This window comes from Melozone crissalis, unplaced genomic scaffold, assembly GCF_028551555.1.
Source record: "Melozone crissalis strain CALT ecotype California unplaced genomic scaffold, PUWL_Pcris_2 ptg000042l_1, whole genome shotgun sequence".
NCBI lineage: Eukaryota > Metazoa > Chordata > Aves > Passeriformes > Passerellidae > Melozone > Melozone crissalis.
Window position 1 is genome coordinate 10,291,225 of NW_026535820.1, and position 22,416 is coordinate 10,313,640.

At 35.4% G+C, this 22,416-nt stretch overlaps 1 protein-coding gene across 2 annotated transcripts in view; it reads left to right on the plus strand.

The window, feature by feature from the left end:
• Positions 1-22,416, plus strand: part of RB1CC1 (RB1 inducible coiled-coil 1) — a 65,976-nt gene that overhangs the window by 24,037 nt on the left and 19,523 nt on the right. For both annotated transcript variants that reach the window (XM_054284769.1, XM_054284770.1), the window contains exons 6-14: positions 4,188-4,390; positions 5,442-5,877; positions 9,806-9,976; positions 11,761-11,945; positions 12,883-13,069; positions 13,151-13,232; positions 14,034-14,095; positions 15,114-15,217; positions 17,629-17,755. In XM_054284769.1, coding sequence (XP_054140744.1) covers positions 4,188-4,390; positions 5,442-5,877; positions 9,806-9,976; positions 11,761-11,945; positions 12,883-13,069; positions 13,151-13,232; positions 14,034-14,095; positions 15,114-15,217; positions 17,629-17,755 — 1,557 coding nt within the window. The remainder of the gene's footprint in view (positions 1-4,187; positions 4,391-5,441; positions 5,878-9,805; positions 9,977-11,760; positions 11,946-12,882; positions 13,070-13,150; positions 13,233-14,033; positions 14,096-15,113; positions 15,218-17,628; positions 17,756-22,416) is intronic.

The following is a 22,416-nucleotide window of genomic DNA, read 5'->3' on the forward strand; positions in this document are numbered from 1 at the left end:
GCTCTTTTAGGTTCTCATTCCAGTGGTGCAGTGAGGCAACTGCTGTTCTAGATATGCTGCTGTACCTCTGTAGATGATTGTAGCCCTACAAGGCAACTGAAGTTAACTTTTGTGCTCTGTGAAGCATTGGGTGTCTGCCAGTAAGACTTGAGTGTGTCTGTGAATAGTCAATGACAAAAGCAAGCCTGTTGTTAGGCAGGCTTCCTTTTCTGTGCTGGAGCTGGCAGCCTTACTGAGAAGCATTAAAACATATGTTGGATTGCAGGTCTTTATTTCTGTGCTTGATATAATTCAGTTTTTAGACTTCATTTAGTGGAGAGCTGCTTAATTCTTTCTTGTATAGAGCTATACAGTTATATAAAATAAATTGGTCTGGTGCCTTTTAAAGTAGCTTGAGATCTCTCACAAAAATGTTGTCTATGGAAGTAGACAGCATGTAGGAAGAACAAGCCACATCACCTGAAGGTTTATTTCAGAAGTGATGGCAAGATATGAAAGGTATATTTGTGTAGCTTTTAATTTCATAACTTCAAAGAAAATAGTTCAAGTTAAATTGCATAGATACTCCACATGATGCAAAACAACTTCTCTGCTGTGTTTTCTTTTCACATTTTGAAAGCAGGATGACTAAAACAAAACAAATGAAATATTGGTTTAACATAGTGTTCTTCTTGTACGCACTAGTATCTGCTTAGTATAGTCTAAGTCTGAAACAGTTCTGGCATGTGCACAAATAGTTACTCTGTGTGGTTTGACCTTCATTAGAGCCATCTGTTTGGACCCTCCTGAATTCAGAATAATATTCTTTACTATTTAATGTAATGAGCTTATTTCATGATATAGCTTAAGAAACCAACATTAAAAGCACTGAAAGCACTGCTGTGTTTCTGTGGACTCTAATTGCATGCCATGCTGACATAATTCTCCTGTTTGCCTCCTGCCACCTAGACAGAATTTCTTTGGCACATGTAAAAATAACTTTGAGAGGATGATAATATGGGATGCTGTTGTAATACCTTGCTTATGTGCCCTGAAACATGTCTGTTCATTTGTACAATCTGATTTGCAGTCTATTAGCATATGGATAACTTTGAATACATGTTACTTGAAAGAAACTTTGCCAGTGAATTTTGATCTCAGAGTTAGCTCAGAAAAAAAATCTTTTGCCTGTGAGAGACTTAGTGTGTCTCAATGCTTATGATTGAGATGATTTATGAGCAGTATTAATGATGGCTTTCATAAGAGGATTTTAATTTTAATGTCCACGTCTCCTGTGTATACATGAAGAAGCTGCAGCTCATCTGACAATGAATACCTGGTTGCATACTTAGATGGCCTTGGAGTATTTTTATGTAATAGTTCCTTTGGGCATGTATCTGTTTCTTTGAGAGATTCTGACACTTAGTAGAATGCCCTCCTGTTACAACGTTTCTGAAAAATTAACAAGTAGTAATTTGCTACTCTGGGAAATACTGTTCACCCTTGCTTTTCTAGGAACTAGACTGCTGGGATAGGAGCTCATGTTTGGGTTAACTTTTAAATTCCCACAGGTTAGACTCTTAGATACAAAGTGTCAGTGCTGGTTTTCAGTTGTGTACCAAGTGGTCTCAATTATGAGGATTTTTTTCTACTTGTAACTTCTCTTTTGTGTTTGAAAGTGTTTTGCTGGGGAAACAAGCTTGTTAAAACAAAAATATTAAATTTGCAACACTTAGGTTCTGAAACGAGTATCAAAAATGACATATAATAAAGCTTCATAGAGCAGCTCTGACTTGTAACTTTTGACTTCTATTGTGAGCACAATAAATCGATCTAGCTGAAAAATCAAACATTGCCCACTAGTTAAGAATATGTCCCAAGGTGGAAGATGGGGTCATATGAAGCCTGGTGCATACTTTAACGTGTTAAACACATGAGCTGTGCTGCGCTAAGTGAGCTTGTCCAAAGGAAAATAGAACTGGCAAAAACGACTACACAGGGCATTTAAAGGAGCAGCTGAGCCCAGTCTTTACTTTGCTTGATACTTATTTGGAGGAACTGCATAAAAAGACTTCATGATTTGTTTTGATTTTGTAGGTGGCTTATATTGATTTAGACTGTTTAAAACTAATGTGTGTTTTTGTATATTCTCTCACTTCTGGAACTGTGGCTCATAGTGGTTTGGAGAGGTATGGCTCCTCATTTGGCAGAAGGTTGACTTTGAGAGAGAATAATTTTTGTGAGTTGAAAGTAAAATGTTTGTGTAGATATTCAGGATATACATTAGAATGCAGCAGAGGCATTCAGTTACCTTTTCAGCTTCATATTATTAGTATAATTTTTTTGTATATCTTAGGGTAAAACAGCCTGTTCTTTTGGTTCTTAACATGATAACTGAGGAAGCAGTAATTCAGCTTTTTTTTATATGCTGTGCAATTTGCCTTTGTACTTGTATACAAAGTCAATTTAAGACAGTAAAAAAATGTTCAGATGTTCAAGTCAATATTACATTAGTCAGCTTATGTACATTTAAATTGTACGACCAAACATGGGATAGTCTGGAGAAAATGACTTGCAGATTTCAGCATTGTCTGGATACCATCCCAGTTGTGTTATTGGTTGATTTTTCACTTAGGAAGCAAGAGTTCCTGGAACAATTAAAATAACCATTCTTTTCAAACTGGAAATCATCATTCTCACATGCACAAGAAGCTGCCAAAATTCAGAAAACAAGAAGAGAAATACTACCTTTACTACAAAGTGATAGGAATTTGTATTGACAACCTAGGATTTTGTTGGAGTTGCATATATGGCTTTTTTGAATATTCATCATTCATCTGCTGATAGCTCAGCTATCAGTGATTTGAAGGACTGAAAGTAGAATTTTGTCATGTTGCTTGAAACAAGGCTTGGACTTCTGAAACAGGGAGGATGATCATAACTTTCAGTATGATTGGGAAGTGTTTGTTTAAAATGCCATGCCCTTTTGTGGTTTATTTCAGAATGTAAGTGTTGTTGGTCCCTAATTTTTTTGAGTGTGCATATGTGCTGCTAACCATGTGTTCAGCAGCAAATGCATTCTGAAATACACGGATGTGTTAGGTTTTTAACACTGCTTTCTCACTGTATTTTATAGAACTTGTTTTTCCATGCATGGTTTTCTCACATGTATGATGGCACAGGGGAGTTGTGTTCAGTCCTGATTTAACAGCATGCTCAACCTGCAAAAAGTGAAAAGACCTTTTTCTTGTAGGTTAGATAGATACTAAAACCTAAAGTGCAGGTGTGTGCAGGAAAGTATTTTCCAAGGAGTCTGTAACTGGTAATGTTCTGAGCTGAAGGATTTATTCTATACCTTTTTATTACTTTTTGATGTTTTGATAGGCTCTTTGAGGGGAACAGCCTTTTTCTTAAATTTCCAAATTTAAAGTAGTTTCTCTTCCTACTAGTTGAAACTTTGGAATTGATTATAACACTTTGCTGTTAGTACACTTTTATTAAGATCTGGTAATTGCCATACGTAGACCTCTGTTTTAACTTTGCCAAGTGGGGCAGTAAATTCTCACCCTCTTACGGCAGCAAAATGCCTCTCTGTCACCCAGTGCTTTAACAGAAAACTTTACTTCCACATTGGTTTGCAAATGCCAAGTTTCAGGATATGTTTTAGAGCTTTGTGAACACTGTACTGCTTCTTATCATGTTGCATTTGGTTTATTAATCAATGAAAGACTTAAATTATTTGCCCTTCTGTTTCCTCATGCATCTGTTCTTGCACCTGATCCACCTGTGCTTTTTGCTGGCTGATTATGCTTTTTATTGTCTTGTTCGGAGCTTCTGCTTGGCTCATCAAAAATGTACTCCTTATTGGACCTTGATTGCCAGTTTTTTCTACCATATTATTAGTACGAGGGTTATTATTCATGTGTGTGTACCCTGAATATTTCATATTATCAGCATTTGATTCATTTTGTAAGGTGGTTTTGGAGCTACAGTTTTCATCTCTCTGTTTTGAAGAGTTCTCAGTAAATAGTACATACTTTATTGTCATCTAATTAACTTCCTTTATTCTTAATTCTTTAAAAAGTGTTATTTTTATGAAGTTTTAAGGTGTACAACTTCCTAGCTGTCTGAATTTCATGCTTTTATGTTAATATCTTAAACAAAGCTAAAACAACAGCCTGATTAGTATTTGTTGATTGTTTTTTCAGGAAATGTATGAGGTTGCCAAGAAGCTTTGCTCCTTTTGTGAAGGTCTTGTACATGATGAACATCTACAGCATCAAGGCTGGGCTGCTATAATGGCCAATTTGGAGGATTGTACAAACTCTTACCAAAAGCTGCTTTCCAAGTTTGAAAATGTGTATTCAAGCTATTTGCAGTCCATAGATGATATCAAATTGAAACTCACACAGTAGGTTTGCTGCTAAATTCATTCTCAGTCTCCAAATTTACTCAATTTTAAACTTAGTTTGTTCAAGTGTTTTATGTCTGGTGCTTATTCTGATTAATCAAGATTTTCTTTGATTATGTGTCATGGAGAACATTCTTTTTGTTCTATGCTAGTAACTTTTTTTAACTGACATTTTCCCCTGTATTTGTCAGCACAAAGAAACCTGTATTGAATTATGTGGAAGATAAGCTCGTTAATGAACAGCTGCTTAAGAGCTGGAGTCATTCCAAATGTCCACAACAAAAATTTTGGATAACAAATTTAGACACCAGCATCTTTAAATAACTATTTAGACTTTTGAATTAATTGGTTTTTAACAGCTTGAACTGATATTTAGACTTACAATCTGTGTTGAAAGTATGAAGTCATAGCATAAACTTTGAGTGGATTTGTGCACTTTTGAAAGGGATGGGGGTCATGTATGTAGATATATATCTGTTGTTTGTGTGTGTGTCTGTACTTGTGTCCTGCAAACTCCAGGTGTTACTTCAAAGCAAATCTTTTATATATTTGTATCCACTGTAGTATTGTGGTATTTCTATGAGTGCTTTGCTTAACAGAATATAAATGGATATTGGATCCTTAAAAAAATATGTTTTTAAATATGTTTTGTCTTAAAAACAAAAGTTCAGCTTCATAGCTTTTACCAAATAGCAACTATTCAAACTCTGCAGAAGTAGTCAGAGGACACTCAAAGCTCTGATAAGAAGTGTTGATATCCATGCATATAGGACACATAAGTCCCAGTTGTGAATTTAAACAAAGAAGTGGGTGTCTCTGTTTATCACTTTTTTTCATTCAGTATAAGCAAAACTTTGACTTCTTTAACTGTCCTTCCATGATGTTGATATTCAGCGCAGAAGTTTTAAAGGGTAGTAGCAAAATAATTATGAAATCTGCTTCAATTCTAAAATGAATAACAATTCATATTTGGGTGATTTTTAACTAAGATTTCATATCATGTTGGTTTCTAGATACTGATGGTTTTTTTCTTTTCACTTCTTTAAAAAAGCTTGGGTTCTGCTGTTTCTATCATGGCCAAGATACCACTGCTGGAGTGCCTAACAAGACATAGTTACAGAGAGTGTTTAGGAAGACTGGAGTCTTCACCTGAACATGGAGAAGCAGAAAGTGAAGAAACTGAGGATGGGAAATCTCCTGAATTGGTGCTTTATCCCAGTATATCTAAAGTGAACAGTAAATCAATGTTAGCATCATTTTGCAAGTCAGTTGAACATTCAGCTTTGGAAGGCACAGATCCTGAAAATTTAAAAGATGATAAAGAATCTGGTCAAAATGCTACTGTCCAGGACAATGAAATGTCAGTAGAATTGAAAGATGATGATCAGCCTTCCTTCAATGTGTCTTTGTTAGACTGGATAAATGTTCAAGATAGACCTAATGATGTTGAATCCCTGGTCAGAAAATGTTTTGATTCCATGAGCAGGGTAAGTTAATGATTTTTTTAAAAATCAAATTGCATTGCATTGAAGGCTGCAACTTTTTTTTCCACATGCAGGTGCTTTTGAAATGACTGACTCATCTCTTTTGTGGCTTGTTTCTCAGATAACTTTCTGAATGAAAGCCAAAGCAGAGACTGGGGGAGATAAGTGTGGGGAAGGTGTTTTATGAGTTTGAATGTTAAGAATTTGATCTTTAGGAAGGTGTATAATTTTGTGAATGCTTGTTGTCTTGCTTTTTCAAATAGCCATCTCTTTTGGAAAGCCAAAAGCTTCTTGTAGTGTATAAGCAAAGTGACACTACTATTATTTCTTTGTCTTTTTTATAGAAGCTACATTTATAATAAAAAGATTTTCCTGGACCAAATTAATGTTTAGTTCAAAATAGTCAAGTCTTTATTAAAATATAAAAAATTATGTGGTTAATTGTGATAAATTTATAATTTATATCTTAAACTTCTTTATTACCTGATACAGAGTTGCTCAGAAGGGCCCAGTCAGCCAGTTTGTATTTCTGCTGCTGGAATTATACAACAGTGCTTGCTTTACTTTCAAAATTAATATTTTAATCAGTGAGCATTATAACCTTTTAAATTTCTTTTGCCTATAATTTTTCTTCTCTCTTTGCTTTCACTGTAGATGATATTTCTTACATTGTCTAGCCTTGTTTGCATAGGTATAATATACTATTACAACTCAACATAGCTGGAACAAAGAAAACATATTCTGTTGTCTTTGACACTTACATTTCCTCTGTAAGGTAGGACTGGAAGGCTGAATCAGTGATTTCTAAAACCCATTTGTTGTAGGGAACATCATGGTATGGTTAGTTCTGTGCATTGATATTTTGATTCTGTCTTAAAATTAATTGGAGAATTTGGCTTAATTTTAAGGGCTAAGATTTTAGTAGTGCAGAAAAGGCTAAGGAAAAGATTGGCCGTTATAAGTTTGGTTTTTTCTTCAACAAAAACAATAATTTTGTGTGCTAAAGACTTCGTATTGGCTGAAGCCTGAGACAGTTCTCCATGCTGTTTGTTCAGTAAGGCTGTAAGGTGCTTTCTACTATTATAAAGCAAGAGTAACAGAACCCACTAGATGGGTTGTGAGACAATAAATTCCATTTCTACATAATATTAACGGAACACAGATGTGTTCTAAAAGTTTTAAAAATCAGTATTGATGAGATGGATATTAAACAATTGCTTTCAAATAAATTATAGCATTCCAAAAGAAACAAAAACGCTAAGAACACTGTGGTTAAGTACATACTCTACCTTTTTTGATCAGCTTGTAGTCGTATCTGACACATACCATGTGTTTTAGAGGCTCTGTCTTGTACTTGGTTTTTCTGTCCTTGTCTTATTGAAGATTAGGCAGAAATCCTTTATTTTGATGACTGTAATTGTTTTTTACTTGCAGTCAATTTTTATGGGAAAAAGTTGTGATTGAACCTGCAAAAAATGCAGTTTCTTTTTGTATTTGTGGCATAAGCAGAATTGGCAGGTGGGGAAGGTGTTTCAGTCTGAGTATTCTGGCCATCACCAGAGCAGTTGTGATTGATCAGTCCCAATCCATTTTGGTTCATGAAAAACTCCCAGAGCTTTGAAGTAATGTGTTCCTGATTCTCCATAGGAAAACATTGATTTACTTTGTTTTGATAGCAGCAAAAGCAGACAAAGCATTGAATCTTTGCTTACCATTGGTTTAGAATTAGTTGAAAACAGAAGTGGCTTGCAGCTGAAAATGAAAAAAAAATCCTAAATAAATATCTTGCAACATAATTTTTCTTTTAATATTCATTTGTGGTGTGACACTTTAATATAAAAAAAATAGAATAATAGAATAAAATGGCGCTAGCTTTTTAAAATTGTTTTGCCTGCATTCTCCCCATGCCCTTTCCTTCTTAGAAATATGAGCCATACAAATGGTTTGTAATTGCAATTCTTATTTCAAAAACTGAATTCAGGTAAGATTTTCCTGAAAGCTTAAAGCACAAGAGTAAGAGGTAGTGTTGATATAGTTGGTGTGTTGCACAGAGTGCTGCTAAGTTTCTGATGGTTCTAGCCTCTAAATGTTCCTACGAAATGGCACTTCTACTTCTTGGCTGCAGTAAAAGCACTGGGTAAGTAGGAGCTAACCAGATGTTTTTGTTAAGTGCTGTTATAGCCTCTTAAGTAAGAGGCTAGAAATGGAAGTTACTTTAAATTGATGAAAAGAGCAGTATTATCTGCCAGTGAAAGTAGAGATGGATGCTTCAGATGCAGTTAGGGTAAAGATGGGATAAAAAGAGTGGATGGAAGAAATAGGTAAGAAAAGAATGAGAGGAATAGCCACTCTTTGTAAAAAGAGATAACACAGCATAAGTTTAAGAACATAAAAAGAAAAAAACCCACTATATTTTTCTTTAGTATTTTGTTTTTTAAGAAACTTCTCTGGATTCTGCAGGGGACTAATTCAGGATGTCTTAGGGAGTAATCTTGAATAGGATGGCAGTGAAGATGATCCTGTAAAATCAATCTGGTTAAATACTTCTGTTACTGTTTCTTGAAGATGGACAAGTGACTTGAGAAAAGACTAAGATTCAGAAGACATTGCATATGAAAAATTAACCTTTGATTTCAGAGAGTTTGCATGTATTTTGTCACATTAATAACAGCACTTGGTGTTTATTCTAAGGAGTTCTGGGCTATTACTAGGTTTTGGTACTTTCCCATGAAGTTCTTGGTTGACTGTTTTGGTTTTTTGTTTGTTTCTTTGTTTGTTTGAAGTGAATGGAAGACCTATTCTTTATAGTTGCTTCTTAATTTTTAATGTTTCTCCTCTCCAGATTGCTCTCTCTAGCCCCCCCCCAAAGGTTGTTTCCAGGATGAAGTGCTGTGTGTGAAAACTTAGTTAAATAGTAGATTGAGGGGGAAATACACTTTTACTTATGCTACCGAGTCAAATAATTGCTTTTTTTTGAGGGTGGGGTTCATTTGTATGCTCTGTAAGTGGCATAAAGCCTGCATGTTGATGAAAGAAACCAGTGCTGTAACAGCCAGTGTGACCTCACAAATGGCGTCCTTTTCACTGGATTCTCATGTAAGAGATAGCATACCATAACCATTTTGGATAAATTTGGGCAAATTTGTTCATCTTCTGCTATCACCCAATGGTTTTAACTATGTTCTTAACTAATGTATTTCAGTTTTACACTAAACTCTGACCTTCATAAGAGGCAGCAATTGCCTATGTTGTTTCTAGAACTGTTATTTTAATTCACTACTCTTTACTGTGAAGTGTAAAGAGTCACCCTTAATATATGTAGATATTGGTAGACTCTTAATGTTTCCAGTACTTCTTTTTTTTTCTCAGATATTATGAAACAACTTCAAAAACATGTTTCTGTTTGGGAAAAAAACCTCTAGCTAAAAGTATGACAAATATGCTCTTTTTCCATTAGGTCTTTTCCAGTTGCTTAGAAATGATCTGCTTTAAGTAGTCAATTAAAACACTCATTTAGTGGGAAAAGATTTGCAGTTCTTGCAGCTTTTTCTGACTACCCTCCCTTCTGCATTTTCCATTGAGCTACATTCATTGTGGGTTTTGATTGTAGCTGTGTAGACTCTGTCACAGGTCAGACTGTCCATTAGCTACAAAGTGCCTCTTCCATCTGCACCTCACCTTGTCCCAGTGTTCCTTCTCTATAAGGATCCACATTGCTCTGATGGTCTGGTTTGAATACTTCAGAAAAATTCATGCTGTGATATAGAATCCACATACTCATTTACTCAGAATTCTGAAGCAGATGATAGATGTAGTCATACATTAGATTGAAAAAAAATTAAAAAGGAAAATATTTGAGGTTAAAAAACCTCATTTGGCTAACTTAAATCACCTTTCAGTGTGTCAAATACTAATAAATTTCTTTTTTTAGCTTGATCCAAGGATCATCCAACCCTTTCTGGCAGAATGTCGCCAAACTATCGCCAAACTAGATAATCAGAACATGAAGGCTATTAAAGGTCTTGAGGATAGACTCTATGCATTGGACCAGATGATAGCAAGCTGCAGCAGACTGGTGAATGAACAAAAGGAACTTGCTCAGGTAATACACAGTTGTGTGTGCAGCATGGAAAGATGGTAGGCTTTTCATATGTGTGTGCTGTTAAAGTTACAATGAACCAGTTGCATGTCTTTCTGCAAGATAGTTTTCAACATATCACACAGGGTAAACATGGTGCTATTTCATTATAATTTGACATTTAAATATTAGCAATTTTTACATCTTGTCATGTTTTTGTGTGGTCTAAAGCTACAGCTAGAAAATCAGAACTTCAGGTAGAGATAGGTAATAAGTGTTAAGTAGATCAGTTTTAATTTTGAAAGGAGATATTGAATTCTTGGTAATTTATCACTCAGTCATACAGGATCAGGGAGTAGGTTAATGGTTGATCATCAGTGTTGTAGTAAGAAGAAAAAGTAGTACGCCTTCACTGGACAGTGTCATTTTAAGTGATAAGAAATTTAGTTAAATACTGAATATACAATATGTAGCTCCTATTTTTAATGAACACTTCAGTATCATATGAAAGTTATTTTATTAAATACAGTTTCTGTAAAAAGCTTATCTTGATAATTAGGATTGTTCTTTAATGTCTTGTTTGCTACTGAAAGTAAATAAAAGTCTATTTGGCAATACATGATAATGTTCAGATTTTCACCATGACCTTGGAGTTGCGACTCTGAAAAAAGGCATGAATTTCTTACTCCTGCTTACACACTGATATATTATTGGTAGGGATAAATGAACAATCTTGTCTCTATTTTGAGGGAGCTTAGAGGCCCCTTTTGAGGAGGGCAGTGCTGGGCTAAAAGTTGTGTAGGACCATGCTCCCTGTTGCCTCTTTGGTCTGGTAAACGAAGGTGGATACAACCAGTACTTCTGGCAGCATTGTTTAAAAGTGGAGCCTCTCTCCCAATAAATTCAATGAGTAAGTTTAGAAGCAAATGCTGAATCTCAGTCTTGTGGACTTTATATTGTAGGCTAGTACTAAACTCAAGTGAATTTAGCATGATGGCATAGTCTTCCCATCCCTATACTTGGTTGCCCTTTATTGTGAGTGGTGCTTTGCAAGCTATTTTTTCCTTCTTCACTTGGATGAAGAGCCTACCTCAAGTTTATGAATCCCACTTTATAGTAAGAAGCGTTACAGTCAGCTGGAAAGAGACTTTGTCACCTTGTTTAAATGCTACTGTAAATTTAGAATTTGTACCTTTTCAAGACTTGGCAGAGACTTCAGCTTTCAAACCTTCTTCCTTGACATTTCCTTTTATAAATTGTCTATTCCTTTACTTATGATGTAAGTGTACAGTTTGCATGCAAATAAGATGTGTTGCGCTTGATCTTGGCTCTTGAGAAGAATTAGTTTCATGTGGGAATTTCTTTATGCAAGAAATAGAAATTCTTTAGCCCACAGTAGTATTGAACATGCTCCAAGTTGATGTTTAATCTTTCAAATGCCAGAAGTGGGGGGAAGGTTGTTAGCAGAAGCTAGAATGATGGTTGATCCCCTCCATCCTAGTAACTATGTTTCTGCTGATTTAAGTTTTGTGGTCTTTCACTGGTGTTGGTTAGTTAGATGAAGTTCTGTTAGGGTTGTGTTGGTAGCTGTTTGGTAGGGAAATATGGAACAAAATTGATTGAACTGGATTATAGAACTGAAAGAAAGCAGCTCTGACACTTGCTTTCTCCATGTATCATTCTGTTATACTTCTCAATAGTTACAGTAAGTTTGTTAAAATTCTTGCATTCTTTGTTCTCAAAGATGTATCACTTTCACACTTCTTGATTGTCCCAAAGCTTGTGTAACAATGTCTCTCTTCCTCTAGGGATTTTTGGCTAATCAGAAGAGAGCTGAGAACTTGAAAGATCCTTCTGTGCTGCCTGATTTGTGTTTGAGTCATGCAAATCAGCTGATGATTATGTTAACTAATCACAGAAAACTGTTAGATATTAAACAGAAATGTACCACTGCCAAACAGGAGCTTGCAAATAATCTGCAAGTCAGACTGAAGTAAGTTAAAACTTCACAACTTTATAGTACTTCCACTTGCAGCAAGTCAGTTTAAGGAATGTGTGTCTGAAGGAAATCATTACTATGAAAAGGTCGAGAGTGCAAATCTTGTAGTGTCTCTGTTAGTATATATTCCTGATTGCTTGATGTTGACTTGTTTGTATTTGTTGTTTCACTTTTGCTTCCGTTCTGTCAGTAAAAGCAATTGTATGTTTTTTGTTACTTGTGGCATATACCTTCACCTTAAGTCTTTTCTGGTGGCAAAGTTGCTGTAATATTTCTCCTCAAGCACACCAATTGATCACCTTCCCAATAGTTATCCTGTGGTTTAGTTATATTGATGTCTGTGCTTGAAATTTTTCTATTTATTACATGATTAAGGGAATTGAAGATGGGGTTACAAGATGTGAGAATTTGTTACTGTGGCTGTTGCTTGTAGTGCGTGAGTACATTGTGTGGACTTCCCAAACAGTGTTATGTTCTTATTTCTTTGATAGCATTCTAATCTTTAATACCTTTTGCTAAAGCTTTTCAATAAGTATTTTTAAGATCTATAAACAAGAAGTAGTCTCTTTTTTTTTTTTGCGCAGGATGTATCAGCGTTTTTTTAATTCTGCTGGAGAAAGTTGCATTAGTACTCCTAAAGTTATTTATGCTAATACCTTGAATGTCTTACCAAGACATTCAAAACCAATGACTTAACCCAAATGGTGGTAGATATATGTTTTAGGTGTCTGGATATTCTGTGTGAGAAATTAATAGGAAACTGCAAGGTGACTACTGAATTCTGTACAGCTTGGTACTGTTGTTAGCCTGTTGTTGTCCCATGTGAAATGATGACATTGTTCATTTCATCCAGATGTGTTGCTCATCTAATTTAAATGAAGAAAAAAATTTGCCAAGGTGTGATCGTCTAAAGTGTAATCTGTTTTGGTAGGTGGTGTTGTTTTGTAATGCTTCATGCTGACCAAGATGGAGAGAAACTGCAAGCACTGCTTCGTCTTGTAACAGAGCTCCTAGAAAGGGTCAAAGTTGTGGAGGCTCTCAGCACTGTTCCTCAGATGTACTGTTTAGCTGTTGTTGAAGTTGTGAGGAGAAAAATGTTCATAAAACACTACAGGGAGGTAAGTAAATAAAACTTTGAGACCAAACCTTTATATCAGCATATAAATTAACAAGTAATTATGTGTTTTCCCCTTTCACAGTGGGCAGGTGCTTTAATAAAAGATGGGAAACATCTATATGAAGCTGAAAAGGCAAAAAGGGAATCTTTTGGTAAACTCTTTAGTAAGTACCTTCTGTGAAGTCGAATTGTGTTAAAGTATGTCTCTTGTCTTTGTAGTAGACTTGAACATTTTCTTTTATTTAAATAGGAAGTGCATGCTAGTCCTATTACAAAGGAAATATTTTTCCATTGATCAAATCAATTAACTATTTCATATAGATTATCCAAAATAATGTGAAAGTTGTGAAATGATTGTAAAAGATAGGGTTTCTCATTACCACACTTGAATGCAGTTTGTGCTTAAACATGCCTTGTGGGCTTTTATGAGCTTTATTGTTCTTTTAAATAACACTTCTAAAACCATTACTGAATATTGGGATATTCTGTGACTTTCTCTGTACTACTCCAGGAAAATCCAAAAACTAAGGCCCATGTCTAAAGACCTTCACCAGAAGTTTTAGGAACATAATTAAAAATAAAGATTCTACAAAAAGAGTTTTGATTACTTTTTCTGCCAAGTCTGCCACTTGTGTTCTGAATAAACAGCTAAAATATGAAAATTGAGTGAAAGTTTAGAAATTTTTTTTGGAAAGGAAATGAGGAAGATTACATTGAAAATTTCAAAAATAAGTTGAGGCTTTTGTCTGTGTGTACATTAAGCAAAAGGAGACTTCTGTGAAGGGAGTTCTGCTTGAATGGTGGGTTTTGTGTGATGTTCTGTGGTCATTTGCGGTTTTATGTGGACATCAATATAAGTAGCAATGCTTCCATCAGCTATTAAACTGCAATAACTTCAGTTGATTTCTCTTGAGATGTTGCATTTCTTCCTTTAAACGAGTTGTTTGTTTGGGTTTTTTCTTCAGGGAAGTCTTTTCTAAGGAATCGTTTGTTTAGAGGACTTGACTCCTGGCCTCCATCCTTTTGTGTATGTATTCATATTTTTGGGTTTATTTCATTTCTAAATAGTTTTATAAATTAAAAACCTGGGCTTTTCGTTTAAGCTATATGCCCTTTGCATTGCTGTGACACATGAAGAAGCTGGGAGCTAGTGTTCTCTGCCATTTCAAGTGACCTATATTAACATTGGCTTGTAACTTGCAGTGCAGTGGGAGAGGAAATGTCAGCTCTCCTTTTTAGTAGTGCAGTCCTTTTTTAGTCTGTGGTATTGAAAACAAATTTATCGTAATGATCAGAAAAAAGAAGCCAGGAGGAATAATTTGATCATCTAATTGTCTTGTGAATAATAGAGCAATAAAATTAATTGGATGGTAAAAGCAAGTAAAAGTTTTCCATGTAATCAGTGGATGAGTGGAAAAGCATTTTTGGCTCTTAATTAGCTGATAACATGAGGGCACTGTAATTAAATATTGCCTGTTAGCTTTGATTTAATACAGCTTGGTTAATTGAAGTAAGCTAACTCCTTGATTCTAATGTTGCCATCTCACTTTGCCTTTTTAACCTTTTCAGCTTCTGCTTTTCAGCCTTTTTTTAATTTAAAGGATACTTGGAAGATAAGAATGCTACTCAATTCAATGTCTCAAATACTGAACTGAATCAATATTTGTATGTGTAGCAGCACAATAAATAAAGCTTCAGTGCCATTTCATATCCCTTAACTTCTAAACACATCTATAATGTTTATGAAGCTTGGTAATAGGGAGGAATTTGGACTAGATGCTCATTGTAGTTCCCTTCCAGCTGGAATACTCTATTCTACTGCTGCCCAAGTACTATGCATAATTAATCATTACAAGTGTAAGGAGTGTTTTTTAGGGGTAAAGGACCAGACATGATTTCTTAAAAATTAAAATCTTTTTAAGATTTTTAAGAGTAAGAGATCATTTTACTGCTGACTTTTCCGTGTTATTTATTAAGCTCTTCTTGATCCTTCTTTAGTCATCTGATACTTTACAGCAGTGTGTAAATTAATATCTTCTTTACAGACACGAAAACCTCGCAGATTTGACAGTGAGCTTCCAGATATCTCGTTGAGTGACTTGCAGTTTTTGCAGTCTTTCTGTCCTTCAGAAGTACAGCCATTACTCAGGTAAGGCACCTCTTTACACTTTGTGTGTTACAGAAATAGGTTTCCTGGGGGTCCTATCCTCATCAGTTTTCCACTCCCTTAGGTCATTTTCCATAAAAAACAAGCAAGGATTTTCTGATCTTATTACCATTCTTAAGCAATGATCTTCACTGACTTAATGCAGATACATATGTATTCAAGTTCTGATGGTTTGAACATATCTATTCTGTATTGAGATGTAAAGGATTTTAGGTGTTCCTTTGATCTGCCTAGAGCTAAAGACCAAAACAATTGCTATCAGTTTTAAACTGAAATAAACTCATAACTATGTTTTATCAGATCAGAATGAGATTTGATACTTTTTTCTTTGTGTGGTATTCTGTAGGAAATAAAATAAATGTCTTTAGCTCAGCATGAGATCATAGAGATCTCCTATATTCAATTACTACTTTTTCTCCAATTTTATTAGACTGAATTTGCTAAAAAGTGCATTTTCTTAAGTGCCTCTGCTGTCAATGGAAATCCATCATTTTGAGTAGAAGCTCTATTTCTATGTTCCTTACTTCCCAACAGTGAGGCAGACATGCATATGTAGACAGGAAAGCTACTGGTTTGTCTCAAAAGCAGTTTATGGGATTAGTTCCTTATCTAGAACTTGGAGATATCTTAGTGAAAAAGATGACTGCTAGTGTGAGCTTCCAAACTCAGAGCAGTCAAGGTGGAGAAATGCCAACCAAGATAATGGGCCAGAAATGGGTAATAGCAAGTTGTGTGTAAGGTCCTGCCTAGGAGGAGAGCTGTCAGTATGACCACATTCAGATCATCATCCTCTTCCTAAAAGAGATCTGCAGTTAGAGATTTGAGATTTGCTGTGATTCCTCTTTTTTGGTTTTTTATTTGTTTGTTTGTTTTGGATTTTTTTTAGCCCCAAGGCCACAGTCCCACAAAACTGGGATTGCATTACAAAGGTAAATGCAAGAGGACGATGCTTCACTGTCATTTGTCAGGTCTACCAACAGTGTCAACCTAATACCTGTTATTGGTGCATAAGGCAGCAGCTGGATTCACTGCCTTTGTTCACCTGTCTTTTGGACTGGCATTCTTTTTGATTCAGAATTCCTGGCTATCTTTATGGTAGCGTTGGTGGAGTTAGCAAATGTAGTGAGCTTAGTCACCATCATAGTGGATTTGCCATAGGTAATTTTATAGCTGATGTACCCTTTTAATTTATCGTGTTCTGCTCCTTGGGTTTCTCCTCATCAATTTTGTGGGGAAAAAAGTGCAAATATAGGATCTTATTCCTAATGTTTACCTGATTTTTTTAATCTGCAAGAATTTTACAATCTTCCTGGAAGTTTATACTGAGTTCAGAAAGAATTTTGCCCTGCTATTGTCAGAAAACCAATCACTGACTTATGACATTTCATTTGGTTTGAATTGTAGTGACATAGCTTTCCACTTGATGGCAATAGAGGTGGGATTATGTCATTCCTCCTGGTTTCTGGGCTCAGGGTTGCATTTGGTGAAAAATATAGAGGATAGTGTTGAGCTTTAAACTTATGTGGGTAAAAGCTGTCACTCACCTTGGGTTGATGCTGATCTTCAGAAGAAACTTGAGAGCAGTACTTTCTTTGGTGTTTTCGTTTAACATGTAAAGAGGAAGCAATAAGCAAAACTGAGACCCAGCACAAAGTCTTTTCCTATCAGCACTGAACCTCTCAGCAGCATAATTAAAATGATGTTTTAATTTACTTACAGTGCTTCTGTCTTCTGAAATTGTGTTTGAGCAATGATTGAAATCTTAATTCTGCAGAAATACATTTAATGCCACTTGCCCTATATATTGAATAGAGAATGCAGAATACATTGAAGTGTAATCTGCTTTTACTATATTGTTAGTCTAGATGAACTGTTGCTTCATGTTTTCAGCTTATCTTGCCACACTTGAAATGTGATCAGGATGCATTAATCAGTTGTTTAATTTTAGGTTACCTGTCATGAAAATAAAACAGTAGAGAATTAATTGCTTGTTCAGAGGAAGAGCTGGATTGGAGAGCATCCAACTGGAGACAAAATACAGTCATTTGCAAACACAAGTGCTTCAATTAGATATCTAATCACTTCTGTTACTGTCATTGGAACTCTAGGTACTACCGGCAAATGCTTTCCTTGGGCAGAAAGACTGGAATTACTTGGTTATTACTGTGTTTATTGTTATGGACTCCTTAAAAGTGCCCAAGTTTTAAATTTTAAACAAAAATACCAGAGAGTCTTCATAGACTTTTTTTTTCATATAAAATAGATGAAATTAAGAAAATACAGACCTTATACAGACCCAAGCTTAGTATTGTTGAAATATACACATAATAATTTAGTAGATTGGAATATTAAACAAACAGTGTGGAAAAAAGTAATCCTGTACTGTTTTTAAGGGTTCCCATACTTTGTGACTTTGAACCTCTTCACCAGCATGTACGTGCTCTACATAACCTGGTCAAGGCAGCACAGAGTTTGGATGAAATGTCACAAACTATTACAGACCTGCTGAATGAGCAAAAGGTATTTTTGCTTTTCTTTATTAATAAAAAAGAATATTATATTTAAAACAGTAGACTATTTTCATAGCATTGTTGTATCAAACACTTTAGAATGCATCTTTTTTTTTTCCTGATATGAAAATTAACTGCGTAAGTTTTCTTTCTAATCATGAACTAGTAAATATTCTGAGAATATTTTACAGATGTTTGTATTCCACAGAAGTTGTAGAGGTAGAGTTGCTCTGTTTACATTTTTGTTTTCAGCCACTTTCAAATCTTCTGTCTGCAGAATGCATTGCTTTGGTTTGTATTCAGTGAATTTTTTACTTCTCTGGATTTCTGCGTTGTTTCTTAGGCCCTTTTGGCACAAGCAGTTAAGGAGATTTTAGGGCTTTGGTTGGCTGTTGTGCAGTCTTTCTCTTTGAGTACAGAAGGAACAGATGGGAAAAAGATCCCTTCCTAGTTTCACTCTGCCTGTCAAGCAGATTCCTTCCCCTAGAAACTGTGTTTCTGCCAATCACTTCTGCTTCTGTGCATGCAGCCTCTAAATTCCATAGTACACCCAATAGGTTGCTTTTACCTTCTGACTGTGGCCTTTCTCAGGGAAACACTGGGTGAATTTAGCAATGCTGAAGATATTTTTTGTGAACTTGACTGCTTCAAACTGGGTTTCTTTTGCTGTAGAAAGTCAGTAGGTTTTTCCAGGGGCTGTGTTATTGTCTGCGATGTAAATTCTTGTATGCACTTGGCTGACTGGGAAGCATCTTATATAACAGATAAAGCTATGATCATGTTTAATTTTAAATAACAATTTCCTGCTTAAACCAAGTGACCTGAAGTTCTCTATCTTTTGATTTCTCTGGGATTTGAACAGGAGATTTATTGAAAATATTTTATTTGTGTCAAATATGAAATCTGGGCTGCTCTTTGGTCTGTAATATAGAAAAGGTGTATTACTTATTATTTCCCAGCTATTTTCTCTTTTTATTAAGATTGTTTTGCAAATGAACAGCTATTAGGAATAAGAGTATTAGGGCCTGAACACTGGAACAGCTATTGAAATTGCTGGAAGTGAAATCTGTGAAATTTTGGTGTTTTCTGAACATGCCCTTACAACAGACCTTGCTCTAAAATGTAGACATTCACTCCCAATATGGAGTCCCAAATCCTGAAATTTATCTCGTAAGAAATTAGGATAGTAACAGCTGTTCTAATAAATTAATTTTTTCACAAAGGCTTGCAGTGTCAGAAGAATGTGAAATTTAGATTTTAATTCAAAATACGCACAAAAACATTAGAAAGGTAAGCAGGAAATATAACTGAATTTGTGAAGTTTGTAATTTCCCCTTCTTTCTTCAGACATACTTACCTGAAAAAAAATTATAAGTATCTGGCTGAACTGAAAAAGATGTTTGCCAAATCGGGAAAATACACTCTTTTATTTTGCTTTTGTTTGACTAATTTGGATTCTTCAGTCACACAGAAATGTCAGGTGCTTAGGCAGATTTGGATAATTGTCTCTTTCCTTGGAACAAATTGCATTGCACAATCAGAGCTGGGCCATTCATGATGTCAGCTTGAAAATGCCCATCTCTGTGTGTCATTTCAGTGATTCATTTGAACTCTTTTTGGAATTGAAGCAAACAGATTTGTCAGAGATTTTTTACTTTTCAAAGGCAATGTTCTTTTTACTACTTGTCGAAAGACACAGGGTCTTTCTCTGGGTTGGTTTGCTCTGCAGCTAATATAGAAGTGTTTTTTTTAATTATACTACTTTTGCCTCTGTAGAATTACTGAAGTAGTTTTTAAAATGCTCCTTTTTATATCTTCAGTATTGCTGAGAATTCACAGTAAATAATTAGAAGAATAAATAAACATTTGATAATTGTCTTGAAGATACCTACATCTTCATGCATCCACTTTTTCTGGTGGTGAACTGTCCCAGCTTGGTGCAGAGTTGGCTGTGCAGGTGTTGAGTGCTGCCCATATTATTATTCTCATACTCTACAAAAGAGACACATTTGACCCTGGCATTTCCCTTTCCATACTAGTGGCAGCAGAAGCTTTGTTCTTCAGATTTGACTGGGATACTTTCCCTGGATTGTTGGTAGTACAGCAGTTTAATTCTGTCTGGATCAAGTGGAAGTTCATCCTACTGCATCAGCCACAGCAACTGTTCTTTGATAGTTGCTTTAGGCAGGAGGGAAGTGTGGCTGCAGACAAGGGAATAAAGAGCAAGTCAGAGGAGATTGAATTACTTACTGGGGGTGTTGAGAGTATTTCTTTTCAAGTGTCTCCATAGCTCTTATTATTTCAGTTTTCAAGTTCATAGAACATTAATGATAATTTTTTACTTTAGTATTACATTAGAGTAGTTAAATGACATTTTTGTGGATATTTGTTTAATTTGTTAATACTTTGAAATCTGTTTTCATTTTTAAGACCTTCTGCTTGTTCTTTGTAATTTAATAGCCTCAAAGATGTTGCTGTGCCCTCTTATTTCCATAATACAAAGTTTAAGCAGGTCAGCAGTTGGGTTAAAGGTGTCCAGGAAAAGCTAAGGTGCCCATGGGTAAGGTGATTAAGGTGTCTTCTCGGTGATTAGTCGGTAATTAACATATGCAATCCTTTGGTATTAAAATTTTTTATTATAAGGGAAGCTGGCTTTTCAAATCAGATCATAAATGTACCATTTCTTCTAGTTGAGTTTAGAATTGAAACACTGCTTGTAATCTTCCTGAGAATTGGAGCATCCCTGATTATTTTTTTTTTGTAGTAACATAATTAGAGCAAAGCGCGTAGTCTTGCAATGCCTGAGAACTTGGAAATTAATTCTGGTTTTGTATCTCTATTTTTTTGTTGTTTGCTCTTGACTCCTCTTCCTTTGTCATTACAAAAATTAGTCTATGACATGTGCATACATTGCTGCCTGTAGATTGTAAACAGACTAGATGGCAGGCTCAGGCTCCTCAGTAAATAAAGTCTTCACAGAGTTTCAGATACTCAAAATGTGAGGTTTAACTCTTCTCTAAGCAGTAATCTGGTGCTCTCACTCGACTCCCAACTCACCAAAGCCACTGCTGAGGTGTGTAGTGTGCTACAGACCCAGGTCATGAGGAAAGAGAGTTCATTATTGTTCCACAGAGTGACTATTTTTTTTTTCTTTTTTAAGCTAAATCCTTACTCTGTATCTTCTAGGATGATTCTGCAGGGTTGCCAAAATAGATACTATCATTCCTTTCCATGTGGGTTTCTGTAAGACTTTCCCGTATTCAAAGTCTTTGAATTGCTTTTTTTAGTGTGTGGTTGCTATCTGTGATGATAGTTTTTGTTAGTGTTTCTGGTATATTAATTGCAGATGTTTGTCACTTAAAGCATGATTTGAACCTAGGCATGTATCAGCATACACAGTACCCTTCAACATATATTATTGTAAGTTTTCTTAGATAAACAACAAGCTGAAATTAAATCCAAGGGAAATGCCTAAACCTGGGCTAATAGGATCATTTAGAAATGAGCATTTCCTTTTCATTTTTTGTTTCATGTCCTCTTCACTTTTCATAAATACAATATTCTGTATACAGTGATCACAAGGGTTTTTTACAATGTATTTAAAAATCATTGTATGATTTAGATTCATAAAGATGCAAAAGCTAAGAGAGCTGAGGTATAAATGCAACTTTGCTAAATAGATGAGTGTTGAAACTGGGGATAGATTCTTCCTAAATCACAGCTGAGAATTATTAAACATGCTATATCTCCTTTAAGGAATATTTCCTTGGTGCAGAGGAGGGTAAGGTCCCTTTTTGAGTAACAATCATTTGTACAAGAGGGAGACAGCAAAAAATGGCTATTTATACAACAGCAGATCAATGTCTGTCACTTCTGGGATTTTTGCTGTCGCTGAACATTTATTGCCAAGCTCCACTAACTGTTGCCAGTCAAGTAGCTGAATTCAGTGGATGGCAGAGGTTTTTCAATAATAGCTAATATAGTAAATAACGCCAGACATGCGTTCTAGTTGCATTGAGGCAGTGTAGATGGTTTGGGAAAGAGGCATGAGCAAGATCACAGAATTATCAGCTGGAGGCAGTTGAAGAGCACCCTCAGATTTCCAACACTTTGAGACTGAACATTTTATGGGAATTTTCTGCTAGAAAAATTCCCATGAATTTTTCTTCAGGAACTCTTTCTTTTCAAGGTTGTTACATTTCTTATATGAAGAAAATCAAGCAAGTTCTTAGTGGTGAAGGATGGAAGAGCAAGGTAATAGTTGAGCTATGGTGTTACAGAGAATGCATCTGGGATCTTTCAGAGCACTGATATGTTCAGAAAGCTTTGCATCTCTTCCAGTTTGTGATCCTGATGATCCTGTGCATACCCCTTAATTGTGTGTCACACTACTTGCCTTATGTATTTTAACTGTGTGTATTTCACTATAATTTTCCTAGGAAAAATGGCTTCTCTATCCATCCTATTATAGACTTTTCCAGGCATGTGTTCTTGGTGGATACTGAGGCTGTACATTGCTTTTTGGCTTACACTGGAAAGTGTTCTGCACTTGCTGAAGCTTAAGTTTTATATTTTTGTCTTAAAAATCTATAGATGTATCGTTGGCTTTAGGGCTTCCATATTCCATGTTGCGTATAATAGTTAATAGCATAAAGGAGTTTTTAATTACAA